General features: G+C 44.0%; 1 protein-coding gene across 1 annotated transcript in view; it reads left to right on the top strand.

Annotated features, from left to right (window-relative positions):
* Window positions 1-10,566, top strand: part of T265_02991 (hypothetical protein) — a gene marked incomplete at both ends in the record, with an annotated part of 46,313 nt that extends 35,747 nt beyond the window's left edge. The window contains 4 exons of the mRNA XM_009167370.1: window positions 2,470-2,745; window positions 4,563-4,594; window positions 6,560-6,664; window positions 10,056-10,566. Of these exons, the coding sequence (XP_009165634.1) occupies window positions 2,470-2,745; window positions 4,563-4,594; window positions 6,560-6,664; window positions 10,056-10,252 (610 nt within the window). The remainder of the gene's footprint in view (window positions 1-2,469; window positions 2,746-4,562; window positions 4,595-6,559; window positions 6,665-10,055) is intronic.
* Between the last annotated feature and the right edge of the window lie 8,599 nt (window positions 10,567-19,165).

Raw genomic sequence — 19,165 nt, 5'->3', positions numbered from 1 at the left:
ACATTGGCGTGAGATGTGCGAAAAATGTTTCCCGTCACGAACCTGAGCTAAAAAAGACAGGCGCCACAGATATAGGTATCTAATTACCTACGTCGGCTTCTTTGTAAATAAAGTATTTTTTGACATCTAGTTTCATGATAACGCATAAAATTCGGCAGCGGAATAGCTTTAGTGCAACTGGTCAATCGACTGATCTTTGTTCACCTGGATAACCATTATCTCGATTAGTATACTATTGCCAACGTTGCAAGTAGTGTATTTTCTTAATCGTTTTTGGCGGACACGACTGGCTGTCTACGCTCGAGCCCTCCAAACGCAAAGTAAAGTCCCATGCAAAATGAAACCCCGCTGTGCCCGAATAACATACGAAATGCTGGTAACCGGTTAACAGGAATTACTTGAACATACATACACCTTCGCTGAGTCACTTGGACTACCTTTTTGACTACCTTTCCTGTTTTCGTCTCGACGTCCATAAGCTTAACAAAGTTGTCAACCGGATGAATGACCAATTATTCGTGCGAACCAGAAACCTGGTTTCTGTTTCTGTACTCTTCCCGGAAACCAGTACAACCTACACAATGGCAGCCACTTTAAAGCATCCAATAGGTAGTCTTCTATCATATTCATCGAGCTGCCTGTTCTGCTGATGGCTAGTCCAGATCAGACAGCCCATATTCAACCATAATCTAGTGATGGTATCTCGGCAAGTTCTTAGGACATACTCTGAGACGTTTGAATGACGTTCGTAATGCTGCGATGCCGATCAACCCTTCAAGGGGTCTTACAATAAACGGTTTCCGATGGTGAGAAAACCGCTTTCGGTTTTGAATCAATTTTCGAAGCAGTACATCAGAATAAAGTTCCTACTTAAATCTATAACTGAAGAAAATGCCACTCTGCTCCACCCGTTGACTAAATTGCGTTACCAACATCTAAACGAATTGCCCAGTAGACCGATCTTGTAGTAGAGTTTCCTGACAGTTTGCGGTGACACACTTTGCTTTCTTTCACACACAGACTCCCACTTAATGTGTTGAAATATTGGTAGCTCGGGTGAGTTTATTGGTTATTGATCAGGTGGCTGTTGATCTGTTTGCAATTGGTAGTTGGCTTGCAAACATTTTGTTACTGTACCAGAAGACATCATCAGCGCGCAGTCGGGTGGGTGCTTCTTACTTGCTTGCGTGCACTTATATAGTATTCAAAGGCTATCTGTTATCTTGTGACGTGATTGGCTACTTGGCTACAAGATAACAGATAGCCTTTGAATACTATATAAGTGCACGCAAGCAAGTAAGAAGCACCCACCCGACTGCGCGCTGATGATGTCTTCTGGTACAGTAACAAAACGTTTGCAAGCCTATTGCCAAGCTCGGCGAATAGATCAACAACCAATAGACTCCCAATTAATTCCTGCCTAGCCAAGGAAGATCACAGGCTCTCCGATAAAACTGAGGCTCTTTTTCAAAGGTTCTGCGATTAACAATTGATGAGAAGGACACGTCTACTCTTTCAAAATACTCTGCGCACTGTGTTTCTACTGGTTAAATTTCTCATGCTTTCACGATTTACATCGTATGATACAATTTTTAATACACCCAGGAGCGATGTTTTCACACCCAAGACAAGCCAAAGTGCAAGTTAATGTTTGTTGCTGAGCTCCATTTAGTCAGCGATGTATAAGCTCAATCTCCTTGTCTGATGTGTATGACTGATTAGAGAAAGCGGAATGGTGAAAAGCTTTCAGTAGCTCCCAAGGTGCCTGATTTATGTCGGGATTCAGCGGTCGAATTTTCTGTGTGCGAAACCTATTTTTGGATGCAAAGAACTTCTCACAGTTTCAACCCAGTAGCCAAATTATAGAATTGAAAAACCCATTATTTGTTTGTACGCCATCATCATCATCGTAATAATAATAATAATAATCATCAACGACAGCATAACATCACTATCTAAAACTGGTGCATCGCTGCCGCACCGATGTGGCATGAATTCATTTGTATATGTGCGATCCATGGTTGCACGTGGGCCGGGATACTGCCGTGGCGCCTAGATTTAGATAGGAGAACAATTAGGGTTCTCGACAAAAGCCTGACCCCGAGGCTGCGGTGTTTGGGGGAAAATGCAGGTACATCACACTTTTTACGAAACAAGTCCCCACGCATGTTGCAACCCCCAGTCTGGAGGGCCAGGAGACTGTGTCGGTCAGAACTCTAACCATTACCCAAACTGGTACGGACAACCTCGGTAGTATAACTCACTGGGTTGCGGAAGCACACAGACCGTCAAACTACGGCAAGGTTCAGTCTATTTGCAATTGCTGTGGTTGCACACTTCGCTACTGACTAGAGTCAGGTATTCATCTGTTGGTACGCAAACGCCCATTGTTTTTACACCGATGGAAATTCACTGTGATGTGTTTCATTTCGCCAAGGATTACCATCGCGTGTCGTTTCACCCTTTCAGCAATAAAAAGCTGATGGTTGATGATAGTTGTCCACTCACCGCAATCACAACGCAAGCGAACGGTACCCCCGCAGGAGCTGTGATAACCAGATATTATAACTCGCAACAGTCAAAAGAAGACGAAGAGTTCTCAAGTTTCCCAACTGTGACTGACCGAAAAGATTCCCTGTATCAAAGTTCCTCCGATATGGAGGGTTTTGCCGTCTACCCCTTCAGCCTATTTATCGAGAGCCCAGATCATCCAAAAGCCGAATATAAGCTGCAAGCCAAAAGCTTGTGAGTTAGACTTGTCATATGTGTTGTTCGGACGTTTGTAACCATTGCTTTTTCAAGTTTGGTGTCTGGTTAGTATGCTAAACAAATCTACCCCTGGTTTTGGTTTTCTAACGCATACATGCCCACTAGTGGTGCATTACACTGGAAGCCCTGAAACCAGTCGTTTTTCAACGTCCTTGGAATGACAATTAGTTTGGGCATGCTACTGGTGTTACGGTGATACTACTGATGGGGAGGCATGCGAGTAGTATGTTTTCTCGTAAATCCGCTTAGCGTCTCTTGAAAAGTGAGATTTATGACAGAATTTGTGGAGTCGATTTGCAGCATTTCCTTGGAATTGAGAAACAGTCAATGAATATCCAGCAAAGTTCAGGAAGACGCGTTTATAGTGAAGCTGGATATTCAGTATTTGTAAACAAAATGCATATGATAGTTTTGCTTCCCAATCCAATAGTCTGTAACTGTTCAGTTGGCATTTTCGAACAAATAACTCCGCAGAGAAGGCCTTCTTCCTTCAATGCGAGTTTCTGATCGACCTTCAAGTGCCATTCTCTAAGCACTTTCGATTCATCAAACTCGGGCACTTATAGTTAATGATACCAGTTGTAAACCAACACACTACACACAACAACTCACAGCACTATAATAGTGAACAAACAAAAGGTCATTTTTCTCCCGCGCAGCAGCAAAATGACTTTGCCGGATTTTGTCTAAGAATATAATGAGGAACGCTGCCTTTAGTTGGCTATACCTAGACCTGCCTCTCGTCAACATCCACGGCAGCATCAGCGGGTAACAACAATGCTTCACCGCCACACATCCATATCACTTTTTTCAATAAAGGCTTAAAATGGGAGAAATAAAGTGGTAGAAATTAATGAATGATTGTATGCGGATTTCTTGTTCCACTGAGGTGTCGTTTTCACTGGCCGCGCAATCACTCATCCTTGGTTGGGTCCAAGAAGTTGAAAATTCCAAACCGGATCACATTTTGCGTGAAATTGCTTGTCCACAGACTTCCGACAATTTCTACTTTGGAAGTTGGCGTTATCGTCCGTCTGATTCTTTCGTGGGACGTGAACAGCCTGAGCCACTAGTAATCACCATCACCATCACCAGAAGAGAGTTGGTTAACCATTACACGAACCCTAGTTACACTTTGGGATATTGGCAGAATTACCCACATACTAACACACCAATATATCCATCAGACACATTTCAGCGAAAATTACTAGAATGATACACTGAAATGGTTCTACAGCACTATGACCTTTAACCGTAGCGGATTTACCCATCACTAAGAACACCATGGCACCATAACATGAGTACCGTTGGGTATAGTAGAATTTTCATTAGAAGAACACTTACGAGAGGCTCCGAAGCATGCATGAGTGGCCAGAAAACTCGAAACCTTTCAGCTATAATTTTAGGACCATAGTCCAGTTTTTCTGTGACTGCAAAGTCATTTCGGTAGCCTGCATACAAAAATATTCCTCTTTGTCCAGAAAGTACACGTGTTGCTATTTTGTGATAAGGTTTATATCACTAGGTTTTCGGAGGATGAAGGGGATCCTTGTTGGCTTTCGTAAGAATAGTTCAACCCACGTCGTTCTAACCAGGAATCTGTTAGAAACAGTTTCGTTAATTACCAATGAAAAATATTTTTCTACTCTTACGGAAACCTAAGAATTTGACTGACTCCTCTAATTTGTTCCTGTTATCATTTTGAAATGTCATCAGTAGACCACTAAATTCCCGTTTTCCAACTTGTTGTAACAGGCTAATGTGTGTATATATCCCACTTACACACCTCTCAGATCCGAACGAGAACGGTGGCTCGATGCGCTATGTCCGACCCAGTTTGCTATCTCTGATGAAGCTTTGATTCGAGGCAAGATTTATTTTAACGCACGTGTAACGCATTTTCTACTATCGAAATGAGTTGTTTGCGCCTACAGAGATTTGATTAGCTTGGGAGTTTTGAATATTTTTGGATGGTCAATTCCCCATGTGCATCAATATATTACTGTGCACTTGAGAACTTGTATTTTCGGTCAAAGATCACTTCATACTTCGTTAATCTGTGCATTGGAATCAGACACATAGCACGTTGGTTTCACCAAGCTGATAAAGCACGCCTTGACATAGGAAAGGGTGTATTTTTATGATGTCATTCCTCACAACTCCACTCCCCCGAAAATGCGCGGAAGGAATAGGATTACGGATAGCGGGTAAAATCTAGCTACTGATGAAGTTCAAGTAGTTTAAACCGTACTACGTAACCTGGTTCACATTGCAGCTGTCAGCAACGAACAGGCTGAATGGACGCACCAGATGTTATAAACATAGATTGCCCAGCATCATCCATGAAGGTGACTGCAACAGCATTGTTGATGCTTCGTGGTCGTGCAACCGTAAGGTTAATTTAATTATTTCAGAAGAGCTTGGTAAACAATCGGTAGTTTTTATTTCGGCAACGTTTCGCTTTTGACACAAAGGCTACATCAGGCCATTGAACAGGTCACCAAATTGGCCAGGTTATAAGACAGACGGGAAATCAATCAGTAAGTCCTCTTCACACTAGATCAGTGCTGAGTGTCAATTAATGGCTCTTGTCGGCTAGTCTGGGTGCCAAAATCTTGAATGGATGGGTTGGAGGAGTTTCAAATTAGTTCCGATCGGTTTTCGTTCCTTAATCTTCCACCTCAGGCTGCTTCACTTGATGATTCACCTCGGGTGCCACTGGTAGATTTTCCCTGGTCTTTGTGGGATTGTGAGTGCTCCGACAATTGAGTTTGAGGAATGTTGAGGTCAAATGGAATTCAGATGATGACCACTCTTCCTTCTAATGACCGCACACCAACACGTGTCAGCTTGAGTGACCCAAGACCGTTCTCCACACGCTAACCAGTTCCACGCCCTCAATCCTGCTAACGCTGGGATGCATGGCGATTTTCACCGCCTTGGCTATCAGTCTTTATGACATGGACCGTAGTTCTCGCCTCAACATTTTCTAAGTCTATTTTGTGTCCCGTGTCCAGTGCGTGTTCCGCCATTCCCAAGTCTTTCAGTAATGCTTGATATTCACCTGTGTTTCTCGGCGGCCTGCTTATTTTTCTACAATGCTCTCCAACTCTCCGGGAAATCTAGTACTTACATTAAGAAGTCATGTGACTTCGCCAACAAAGCATTGGGTGTCAGTGTTGAACCAGATGATATCCTCGTAAGTTTCGATGTGAATTCGTTATATACAAATGTGCCAAAAGGGGATTCTTTAGAAATAGTCAGGCGACTGCTGTTAGCGGACACCAACCTTTCAGAACTAACACACCTTACGGTAGATGAAATAGTGGAAGGCATAAAAGCATGTCTGAATCTCACCCACTTAGTTTTTGATTCAGTGGTTTATACTGAAGAACAAGGGTTAGCAATGGGATCTCTCTTTTCCCAGAAGGAAACAGTTTGCTCACTGCCGCGTTAACTTATCTCGTGAGAGCTATTCACGCTAAATAATACTCCCTTAATTCATGACCTAACCGACTGAACGTACCACGCACTAACCTAACTGATCTAAGTGATTGGTCAACAGTGAGTGGGGCGACTTATTTTTTGCAGATTACCTTCGAAGCGACTTGTTTGTCACATTTTCGATGACATTCACTCAGATACGTGTGGGAGCAAGAATGTCTTACCAACCAAACAGGTTTACTTCAACTAAGTGCCCAATGTTTAGTCCAAAAATACCTACCTGTTGACTCCATAGTTCGTCAGGACGTTCAGCTTTGTTAAATAATACTGTTGATTCTATTTTCAGACTGTCCCCAACTGCTGGCGAAACGTTCATATGCGGCCACAGCAGGCGACGAATTGGAATTAAGGGAGGGTGATACAGCATACCTGCTGGTTCGGCTCAGTGATGGTACGTCGCCAAGCAAATAAACACTTCCTGTCATCATGTTCACTTTTTGTACAAAAAATATCTCCGGATGGCGCTCTTTGGCAGACTAGTTGTTTTGAAGTGTCAAGGGAGAAGGCGTCATTCAGCTATCGATTAACGATTGTGACGTCTTGGTGCACTGACGTTGAACCAGCCAACTAAGCCGCTGTTGGGACAAGTTTGTACATCGGACAACGGATGTGCATCAACTCAGAGGAGAGATGAACGTAATTTGTCACCTTTTATGAGTTGGGTGAATTTGCATACGAAACCAGTCGACATCGCAAAAGTGTGGAGGACTCCACAATCCTCCCATTCGCGTCTTTTTCTGCTTGTCCCTTGGTATCTGCAATGTGGTGGCAAACTGCTTCTTTTTTGGTGAGAAAGCTACAGCCAGTTTTTTTTTCAATTTGAAATTATGATGGCTCGGCAGTCAGTAGTCAGGTTGGGAACAACTCACCCGCGATTGGTGTGTTGAACTTCCCTCGAATATGGGTAATTCTACTGATAATTTGTTTTGTTTTTCTTCACGAATCACTACCTATGAGGTCGTTGAAAGAGTTTTGACAGTCCATTGCTGGTTTCATCTCTGAAACTCTACCTAACCGATGAGCCTCAAAGAAGGCAAAAGCGGTCGTGGGCTGTCGGGAAGTTTTCACCTAATGAGTACAGTCAGTAGTCAGGTTGGGAACAACTCACCCGCGATTGGTGTGTTGAACTTCCCTCGAATATGGGTAATTCTACTGATAATTTGTTTTGTTTTTCTTCACGAATCACTACCTATGAGGTCGTTGAAAGAGTTTTGACAGTCCATTGCTGGTTTCATCTCTGAAACTCTACCTAACCGATGAGCCTCAAAGAAGGCAAAAGCGGTCGTGGGCTGTCGGGAAGTTTTCACCAGCCTAATGAGTACTGTTCCATCAAGAGAATTCACTGCAATATCCCGAATGTCGTACGAAGTAAAACACGAGGCGGCATTTCTGAAGCGTATCCAGTTGAAGAGTGAAAAAAAGAAAAATTCAACTTAGATTCGGCTAATTCGTTTGGTAAAACCAAACTAGTTTGCAACTGAGTGTATTTCGTGAATTCGCCTTGTTTGCTTATTCATGCTGACTTGTTGGAATACGACAAACGGGATCTGATTAGCAGTGTGTGAAAGTAGTTTACTAAGTTACTTTAGATTTCATGAACCAACGTCAGCTTGGGCCTCTGGACACTATCATTGAACAGTTTAAAACGGATCAAATCCATCAATCCCACCATCAGGGACTTGTGCGACACTGCCGTGTTCGACAGGATCTTTCGTGCCAAACCACTGTATTGAACCATTGTGTCATCTCTGTAGAAATCGGTCGTTTCTCTAATTAGAAAAACATCCATGCTGTCATGATTCAGCGCACATTGTGGGAGTGAACAACTCCGAATTCCCTGTCACGTAACAATCTAACGCTATCGGACCGATGGTACACCGGACATAACTATGTTTATTTCAGACCTTTCTTTTTAATGCTATTAGTTTGATCGATGCGATTAGTCCGCTCATTGTGTGTGGTCGTCCACGTTGTTGTTTTACAAATTCATAAATATTCGTTTATTGAGCTGTGTAGGATAACTCGGGATAGTTCAACGGCTAAGTCATGAACCGACAGTCCGCGGTTCAAACCCAACCCTGGTATCTCTGCTGCTTCTATCTAAGCTTGGGCAGTTTGGCAGTGCCCTCGTGCTTCCTTCAGGTCGCATGGCAGTTAGGTCACCAAAGGATGTTGCAGCTAAACGATTAGTTATTTTTCAGTCTCACATCACTGTCGTTTTGAACAGTCGTCTTCCTGTCCTGGCGCAATTATTCATGTGAATCCACACCAAAGGGGGGAGTAGCACTGGACTCGAGTTTCGCTCTTGTTAGAGCTCATCATACTAATCACATCGCTCAAGCGTGAACACGTTCGCCCGTTCAGACTTGAGAATTCAGATACGTCCATCGTGCGCTAGTAGAATAGTGGTGACACGTTCGACTCACGTGTCAGGTGTCCGGAGTTCAAGCCCCGGCACGGCCATTGGATATCCACTGCTGATGGGCTTTAACAGGAGCAAAACTCGAGTCCACTACTTCCCCCTTTGGTGTGTATTCACATGAATAATTGCACCGGGACAGGAGGATGACTGTTAAAAACGAGAGTGATGTGAAACTGAACAATACACCTCCTGCAGAACCCCCACGATGAGTTATTTATTGTATATGTTTTGGTCACCATGTCATATGCTTGACTCTGCTCTTCTACTTGTGACGCATTGATCAGTGGTTCCAAGACATTACCAGCTGTATGCTTTTGCACCTCGGCCACCAGCAACGTTCAGTGAGTTCACCTTCTGACATGACGGTGGTGTTGACCTCAGCATTTTTATCCAGTTGGACACCTCACTGTTGGTAAACTTTAACTGGACGCCATGAAAATAGGATTTATCTGTTCGTTTGGAATGATACTCACGATAGTGAAGCACTTGTCCTGAGCGGACACTACTCATTAGGCCGATGAAAACTCTCAGAGAACTGGCAATCGATCTCACGCTTTTTTATAGAACCATCAGACAACCGAAGTCCCCATATTTACACTAACCTCATTTTCTACTTTAAAACCAGAATGGAATGGTGTGCAAATTATGAATGCAGCAACGAGGAGAAGGTAGCACTTCATTAACATAATTTGTTCAGACACAGTAGCTCCGTCCGATGCGCAAATGGGCCATTTTTGTCAATGTCTCGATACAGTGGTTTGTCACTGAATGCATTTTGTCTTGTGTTGAACTCGATGAAGGATTTTGACTAATACAAACAAAACTGCAGTGTTGTGCACTCTATCCAGGATGGGCATCATAGGTATCTTTGGTTAGTAAGGCCACCGCTGCTCTCTCCCTAAGAGGGGTTGCCTCGTCTCTAACTGGGATGGCGGAAGTTTCTCATCCGCCCAGGTAAACAGATTCGTAGGTTGGCTTAGGATTCTGGTTCCCCTTCCGTACCTTGTGGGTGTGACCGATAGAATAATTCATACAGCTGAGTTATTCAAGTATAGTTCGCATTTCTTGAGGTTCGATCCAAGTACAGCCATACGTTCAGCCTGTTCACTATCTACACCAGGACGCCTTTGGGAAGTTTTAATTCCACAGAATTTGCTTTAACGACACATACCGACAACAAGGTGAGAGAGGACAGCCATGTTTGATATCGTGGTAAGTAGATAGTGTTTAAGATTACAGTGGTAATAACAATATTTGTGGGCAAGTGTGCCTGCAAATATAATGAATGGCTTACTGTTCGCCCTTGTTCGTCGAGTATGAGCAAATGGCTCATCTATTCTTAAACTTCCTGTCCAATCAGGTTGGTGCAAAGGCATGCTTCCAGACGGACGAAAAGGTTGGTTCCCAACTAGCGTATGCGACGAAATGAATGACGCCACAATCAAGCGTGAGAATATGAAGAACTGTTTGCTCATGGAGGAGGCACGGAATGCGTACAAACGAAGAAAAGCCAAAGAAAACTTCATCGAATTCCGCAAAGTCAAGGTTGTGAAGTGAGCATCTTGCCAACCCATCCGACCCCACCTATGAGACATTCCAGAGGACACGCAATTTATACGTTCAATTCCAATGGTGGCTGTGTTTTTACCGGTTGATTATTATTATTATTGTTCCTATTACCGTTATTATTTTTCAATCACACCAAATACGCTTTTGTAATGGTTCGCTTTATGCCGCCCATCTATCTATCCCAAACGCAAACCAAATGTAAAATTCCCTTCGAAGCGTTGCCTCCCACCCGATTCCACTCAAGTTGACTCCCTATGTGATGTACCATGAATTCTTATCCTGGGTCTTAATTTACAGTGCTGGTAGCACGGTTTTCTTGAACGCTGTGTTAAACGATCGTCCGAAAAGTCAAACGACCACGTGGGAACGGTGGGCCTTTGAAATTGGGGGATGAAAACGGGAGAATACGGGGGGGTTCGAAGATTTCTGATGCCTGAAGTCTTGGAGTTGAAGGACGATGCGCTTCGCATTACCGCAGCAAGGAGGAACACTAGCATTTTGTGGATGGCAATCAGTTGTGTGGCTTGAACGTTAAAGGAGCAGGACAACAGGAGCCAGCGAAGAAAGGCATCTGTCGCGGCAGTTGTGGTAAATTAGGTTTGGATGAGAAGATGGGATATAAAGCTTATCGGCATTAGTGGCACTAAGACAAACGATTAGTAACAAGGTCGGGATCAAGAGAGAACTGTTGACCAAAACAAGCAGAATGGAGATATGGAGAAATATGGGAGGCTTCAAAGACTTTCAGTGCAGCAACTTTGCACGACCGATTTTCGAACTTTTCGAGTGTGTCCCCAATCTTTACGAATCCGTCAGGATGGGTAACACTCAAACGACTAGAAGGTAGAACACAGGAATGCTATAAGTACTGAAGAAGATCGTTCTCACAAAGTAAAACCAACGTAAGCGGGATTGTCCTTGAAGGCTAATCGCGGTGAAAATCGGACGCTAGACAGAAGATCAGCCGCAAGCGAGTAGCGCACAAAACACTCGAGACAGCCATCGATTCGATTTCACTGCTGGCTATCCATCGGAAGCCTGAAAAATAGTTCGAGATATAAAAAAAATACAGGAAACGAGGGAACCGAGAGCGGGGACTGCTTGTGTGATACGCACGCTAGTAGAGCATCCGTGGAACACCTGAGAGTAAAACCATCATTGTGCCAATTCGTTAGCCTAAGATACATTTTACAAGGTTTAATTCGCTACCAAGGAGAACAGTTGCAGGGCATGTGGATGGCTGTTGCCGTGTTCGATGAGCTGGTTGCAAACGTTTCGTCACCAACCAAACTGACATCATCAGTACGTGGCAGATTAGCGGTGCCTCGTTTTTCCTCGGCGCACAGACATCGAGAAGTGCTTTGTTTGTGGTCATGACACCCGGGAGAAGAAAATATCCTCTGGTTATGATTGTTGGTTTGAATGTCCAGCGGTTTGACCGGTTGATTGGTCGGCGTCTAATGAACCTTGTGTTTGCCTCTCCGACTCATCACCCGATATCCTGTCAGCTCCACGATTTTTATTGTTGTCTCCTCGTGCATCCATCAGATGACCAAGTCCGTTTCTGTTGTTCGACTACGTTGTTGATACATAGTTTGTCACTTTGCACACGTCAGCTGATTGGGTTCTTTCAGAAATTCCATGCTTCTAGGATTCCCCCTGCTCTTATCGTTTCTGTGTGCCAAGATCAGAAGGAAAGCGGTAATGAATTCCTCAGGATACATGTTGCAGGATGTAATAACGGAGATCCGCTGCTCATATAGTGGCGCAATTCCACGCGCTTGATGTGAGGACACGTAGCCCAGTCCCTGATCTTGGAGTGGCTCCTATAGGTTATGTGGTGGTACTACCTTGTACGACTGTGGCACTTGAGTCAAGGGTGTAGCTTGGTCGATGACCAATTGGTCAAACTAGTATTTACGACAGAGGCTCCTTCCATTCGGTGTAAAAAATAGTCGGCGCACCGCACTTCAACTCACGTCGTCAGACATCAACCATAAAGCGATTGACTAAGTAATCATCTGACCCGCGTAGCCTGTGCATGTTATAAGCATCAGTTGACTATTGATTCATTGGCTGTCTGAGCAAGGAAATGACTCAGCGTAGCGTCATCGGCCGCACACAAGATGTTAATGATAGGTCACAGCTGTTGTTATTACAGGACGCGTATCCAGATTAACGGATATCTGTTAACCACTGTGTGCAGATGGAATCATTTTAGGAAAAAGCCTACCACAATGTACCAGAGTGCTCATCTCAACTACATAGTCCCGAACGTCGAAGAATGACTCGAATAGTTGACTAATATTTCCCATGTACATTCGCAAATCACTCAGCTGTTTATTATGTCCGATTAGTGAGATCATCAAGGTCAATAAAAAAGTTTGCAACTGACAGATTTGCCGTCAGCTACTTACGCACGAGATGGATCTGCTACAAAATGGTTCGTTGTCCCCAAAACACCTACACAGATTCGATAGCATGCAGCCTTGCGCGTCTACAAAATGCAGGTTGAGTTATCTTGGACAGTTACACGGCAGCAACGACTGCTTAATTTGAAATGTTAGACCGCTAGAAAAACAATTCACGTGTTTGGATGAATCGGTCGCCAAACCACCAATCTATCGATTAATTCCGCTGTTCCGAAAGCCACCCAGGTCATTACGATATTACCAATGTATCGCAGGTCGTGGCTTTTGTGTACGTTGTAACATCCAACAATATCCGACAACCAAACCGAAATTTTAGCGCACACATGGTTGGCACCAAATTACGTCATCAAGATGACCAATAAATGCGATCAGGCAATCAACCACAACTAAATGACTATCAATAGGCTGGCTCAGTTGTGACCAATCGCCCGATCCGGTCAATCTGATCGACTGGCCAACCCATGTGATTAAAATAATGGAGCCAATCACAGAGTTGGAACTCATGTAGAATGGACCAATAAAGCATGAAATAATAACGTGGACAACTGGCCAGGTGAAGTCCACACAAAATGATCAGTTGCAGTCGACGCACCGGATTCCAAAAGCAACAGTTACTTAGTTTGCTAACCTGGGAAGCATAAAACACGGGATTCATTCCGCAAGTAGAGTCAACCTATGCTGAAAAATTGTGAACCATCGTACAGTTCCTTTATCCCGGTTACGAAATCATAAGTAGTGGGTGTTTCACGAGCATTTGCAGTAATTAGAATCTGCTCTTCAGTGTAGATCAACTGAGCCATGAAGAATGTGTCTAAAAATTGGACCAAGAATAGATAAAACGTTTCAAAGGTTCATTTCCTTCTCTATATACATCCACCCTCGGCATGAATGCGGTATTTTTTCCACATAAAGTGCTCGTTTCCAGGCTGTGTATATCTTAACTGCAGGACTTGTAAACGCTGGTGACCCCTAACTCAAATATTGGTTCCCTACAAGAGGAAGACTTTCAAGTGCCTCGCCATCCCACTAGGAATTTGGGTGGTAATTCCCTTAGGACAAAAACAGTGTAGTACAATTTTGTGTTTTTCATATGCGTCTTGATCAAAAAACAATCCGGGGCATTGTCACCAAAGTAATGCCTGTGTTTTTGAAGCTAAACCTCAAGTGCTTGTTAACCTCAGTTCTGGTTTGAGGAATGGAATGAAACCAAAGAACCTAATTCTCCCGCTTTGTCGTAAACTGAACAAGTCAGACGAAGACACAGCGAAAGTCTCGGTTGCACCTCCCATCAGACCGACCGCAATGCTGGAATTTTATGTCGATCCCCAAGGCTTAGCAGTCATATTTTATTGTAGCGTGATGTCTCGACCTTAGCTTGTGTCAATCGATAGAATGACTGGACACGCTGCCGACAGTTTCACATACCCACTGCCGCTCCCAGCCGTTGATGTACCCAGCCGATAAAGTTGTAACAACGATCGATCAGTTCGCGAAACAATTCATGTGCAAAGTTGAACACGTGTGTGTGTGATAACAAAAGGAATCGAATGTCTCATGAGACCATTGTGACGTTAGTTTAAAACTGCCACACCCACTTAACTACCTAGCAGTGGGCTGATACCTGTCCAAACTCACATGTGACTATAGTTTTACGTCTCCATGATCTTGTCAACGGTATCGATTATTTCAGTTGGGTGTTTGTACAACTTTTCACGAAGTTCAAATCTAGCATTTCATGGCGCCATAAACTAGTCGAGGGCGATGGAATTGTGGTGTTTGATTGTGGGGGGCGGAGGTTGGACGACGTCATTTCAAAGCCATTGATCAATCAGTCGAAGTTTACAGCCGGAATTCTTCTTCTCATTTGCTTTGAAGCGCCGCCAAGCAGAATGGTCAATGTTTAGGCCACGACAAATGCACAAACCTACAGAATCCGAAATGGCAAACGGTGATTGATTTTACTGCTTCGCGCTCCTTTGAGGGACGAGATGATGCGAACAGGATATTCGACAATGGAGTGCGTGTTCTATCGCACACTGGAAACGATCCCTCTGAATTTCCACCGTGACCAATGGGCTTGAAATAGGAGAATTTGAGAAAGTTATTATTCCAGTCCTGCAACACTGTCTGCTTGTACGGTTGCCACTTTGTTTAGGAAACATGACAGCTAGCCTCAGACCTCTGCGTGCTTGTACAGTGCTCTTAGTCCCCCGGGGCACCTCATCAACATTCCAGGAAACTGTTTGTGTTTTTCTACCGTATTATGTATCTTACACAATCCTGACCGGCTGAAGTGCTTCCTAGATGAAAGATTAGCACTTTGAATTAGCCTAAAGGACACTGCTTTCAAGAAAGTAGCGGTCCGATCGATCGCGTTATAAAGTTCTCGTTGTGCATGTGCCTCTCCACGATTAAAAGAACAGCACTTAACACTGGGGTGAAGGGAGACTGAAAACCAGAATTTATTTTCGTAAAAAATAATCTGTCCCTGCGTCAATGGGAGATGTACCACAAAGTGTAACTAGGATGACTGAGGTCTTCTAACTCATGCAGCGAAACAAAAAGCATACTGGCGGAAGATTCTACACGAAACAAGTAGGAAGGTTTTAAGCGCAATCTTGAACCGAAACCTTTTTACCGCTCGCAGTTAGGTGTTGCCACGACCAAGAAGCCTAGCCCTCACACCAGAAGTTCGAACCGCTTACCGGCCCAGCATCAACCCAAGCTCTGATTGGCCGAAAGTGTGGGCTCAGCAACCAATCATGATTTAGTGTCCGATGAATGCTGGTTGCCGAGATCGCGTCCAAAAGGCGCCCAAATCTCCAGAATACTGTTGCCTCATTCTCTTAAAATATGGCTCATTTTATACGTGTTTTGACCTGGTTTTTGAAGTTTACTATATGTTGTGCATCTTTAGTGATTTTTTGCCGATACTTCATGCCAAAAGGGGCTACAAGTAGTCCCATTCGGACCGCCTTTTCGGAATGACAATTTACTAGTCCGCCAAATAATTGAATACTATTGTTGAAAATGATGACACCTGCGGCTGAGAAGCCTTTGAATGAGTTTTCCTCAGAGAATTGTATCCCGTGCATTCACCCCACGAACACTAACAGTTATTAACCGCGCAACGGTTTCACATTGGTTTTGGCTGTCCCAGTCTTACTCACAGGTAAGGCTACCCATGGGTTGACATAGGTTTGAAGGCAGTAGGCAGTGTCCACGATCAGTAAGGAAGGCGTACCCTTTGGCCAAACTTATTCTCTATTGGCTGTATGTACACGGATGAACAGAAACTTTCTACACCGGTAGATGACCCAATGACGTGCATTCCCGGGGGATCAGACGCTATCAGGTAATTTGGAATCCTGAAACCATACATGGACGCACGTGCGACAATCTTGCTTTCTCATGGTCGTCTGTAAGAACGAGAACAGTGGCACACTTTTTTATTGAAACTGCAGTGAGTACAGTGGTTCGGGCGCTCCTAAAGTAATGGGAATTTTCGAAAAAGTTTGGTGGCAATCGGTTAATTTATTGCTGGTAGTTTTATCCTCACAGTAACTGCAATGATATATATATATATATATNCGACCTACTGGTTGCACCTCACCTTTGTCTCTAGCATTATTCTGTGTGCACGTTCTTCAGTGTTCAAGCCCGTTTCCCTTAGCACTGAGCATCCTCGCGGGGAGAAGTTTGCTAAGCTTGGAATTGAATCTTTCCAGTCAGGTGGAATCCAGACGGGCTCCCTGCGTGTTTACGGGCTACGTGACTAAGACCGCGCCACTGAACACCCGTCCAAGGTCATCCCAATCCTCGGTTAATTTTTTGGAGACCCATTTTTCCTTGTTCCGCGCTGTAGCGAAGTTCCAGCATGCATTAAAGGATGGGCTTAGGCTATCTGGAGCGCATTCTGAACGGTGGCGTTTTGCAGCGCGGTTGTTGACCGGCCTTCGTCTGTATTGCGCTGTCTGTCCAACAGGTAGTTGAATAGTTGTTACCTCCGCTTCCATCCTACGCTCCTTCTATGTACCGTTCTCTTTATTCTGGATGTCTGGTTGTCTTCTTCAACCCTCCTAATCGCTGATCGTGTTTTTGTATTTTCACTGTACCTAGTCTTCGAACCACACATGTTGTTCTCGATCACTTTTTCGTTGATCTCCTCCATTGTGAGCAGTCTAGTAGGTCATTCGATCCTTAAACGTGACTTAATCTACCCTGAAACTTTTGTCCAGACGCTACGTAACAAACTGATCGCCACATGTATCTAACCGACAATGCGAAAATCCCCCCCCCCCGGACTTCCTAAACACTTTCACGAATGACTCTGGTGTTTAGAGATTCTCCCCATGTAACAAGGTTCCAGTTGACGTGCAGCCAAAATGATAACGAAACCAACGTCAGAATAGAATGAGTTAACAAAATCCAGTCCAGCGCTAAAGATAACAAGGCGAATACATGTGAGGTCAAACCTGAAGTGTGACTTCACTGGCAAACGGGCAACCATACAAAAAGACGTAGGGTCGATAAAACAGTCGGTCCAGTCATAAAAGTGAAAAATAGACCAATATAAACAAGGCAACTTTATGGGTCAACTAGTCTGTATGGGACTTCGCGACGGAAAAGAAAAACGGGAATTAGACGGGTGAATCAGCGCGCCATTTGAGAGCGCATTGGCAGCAACACACATCAAGGCGTTCAGTTCAGACACGTCTTTTACATTATTCCTATTCCATCCTCTGAAATTTGTTCGATGACAGACTGCTACATTTCGCACTACTGTTTTGATGGTCGACTCTACTAGCACTGAAGTTAGTTGGCGACCTTCCGAAGCAAACTGATTTTCTACCTTTCAGACTGACGTTCGAAGAGGTTTCTGGTAAACCAACCATTCGAAGTGAACCGGTATCGAAATGGTTCTTAGTGTGTATCGAGTTCACGCTTTTTCTGACGACTAGTGGCTTCAGTTTCCCGTCAGCAACAAAGTCCTTGTTGAACTTGGAAATCACGAGAATAGTAGCCCAGGATAATCAAGATGTCGTTAACAGTATAGCCTTTTCAGAGGCAGGTTATATGTACCAGCTTGATGTGAATATGCAGCCACCTGAACAACCGATAACCCTACGAACTTTTACTCGGGTCGTCTGGCCATTTTTATCCGTAAGAAGTTGAATAAACTCCCCGCGTGCTAACTAGCCTCACTGATAAGTTGTTTTCACAACCACGAACCGGGTTGACGCTCAGGTCATCTGCCCACTGCCGCTATGAACCCACCTTTTCTACATGATACCTGGAAATGGTTAGCACCGAGCTGTCGGACATATTGTGGTTAAGTTCTCCAGTTTTACTTTGATCTTCTCTTCAGGGTATCCAACTGATCAGGACGGAGCCTTTTGAAGGCCACTAACTCCCAGAATAACTCTGGCGCGTGATAAGAGTTAGATAACGGATTATGGCGAAAATTGTGACAGCTCCGTGTGCGACTGCGCCGTGATGACATGTTCCAATTATATGACACTAGCTACTGGGCCACACCCACTTCCATTTCCGGCTCACAACATTCATCTTATTCGAATGCAGATGTTCTCCACTTCAAGGGTATGCAGTGCTGATGAACTCTAATAGCAAAGAAACTCGAGTTTCTTGTTCCTCCTCTCTGGTGCGAACGCATGAGAACAACTTGGCCATGACAAGAGCAGTACTGCTTAAACGAGAGTGATGTGAACGAGAATTTTACAACTCTCACAACCGCCTACGCGAAACACAGTTCCAATAACGAGCATCATATCTGACATTTTAATTGCTGGGTTCAGTTAGCAGAATTGAAGTCACATCACCTCATCCAGGATACGATCATCATCGAACCAATCACTACCAAAGGTTCAAAAGGGTGCCCTTGGTTTCGAGCAAAACTGAGCTGTCATGACAGTATCCACACATTGGCGTCGGGCCATTGGTTCGAGCGTTCTGTAGGTCAAGGCTGATCATGTTTGAATAGCCTCCTTCATTAATGATGGGTCTTCTCAAATCTTCACTGGGTGAGCAGACAAATATGGACAAAAAACCGCTCAAGATATGGCACTATAGAAATTTTTAATAACTCAATGTTTCAAACTCCGAGAACATCTTCCTCTACGCCGTATGATAAACTTACTTTTATTCTGAACTGAATCACGCTTCTGATTAGATATTACTTATACATTTGCTGAATAGCTTTGAAAAGCCCACCAACTGTTTTGCTGTGTTTTTTCAATTCACCAGATACGCTCGTTCCCAAAATTTTAATCAATCCTGCTTCACACTTCAACACAAATTCGAACATATTCAAACCCCCGTGTACGACTCGAGGTGGGTTTAAACCAGAGATCCGATTGAATGGTTCGTTCGTGATTTTTCCAAGTTCGGTGATTATGTCCGATTGTTTAGGCCCCCAATAAACGGACCCACGAAGTGTAAAAAACGATCA

This window comes from Opisthorchis viverrini (assembly GCF_000715545.1).
Source record: "Opisthorchis viverrini unplaced genomic scaffold opera_v5_39, whole genome shotgun sequence".
NCBI lineage: Eukaryota > Metazoa > Platyhelminthes > Trematoda > Opisthorchiida > Opisthorchiidae > Opisthorchis > Opisthorchis viverrini.
The sequence above is the reverse complement of the archived record's forward strand: the minus strand, read 5'-3'. Positions and strand labels throughout refer to the sequence as shown.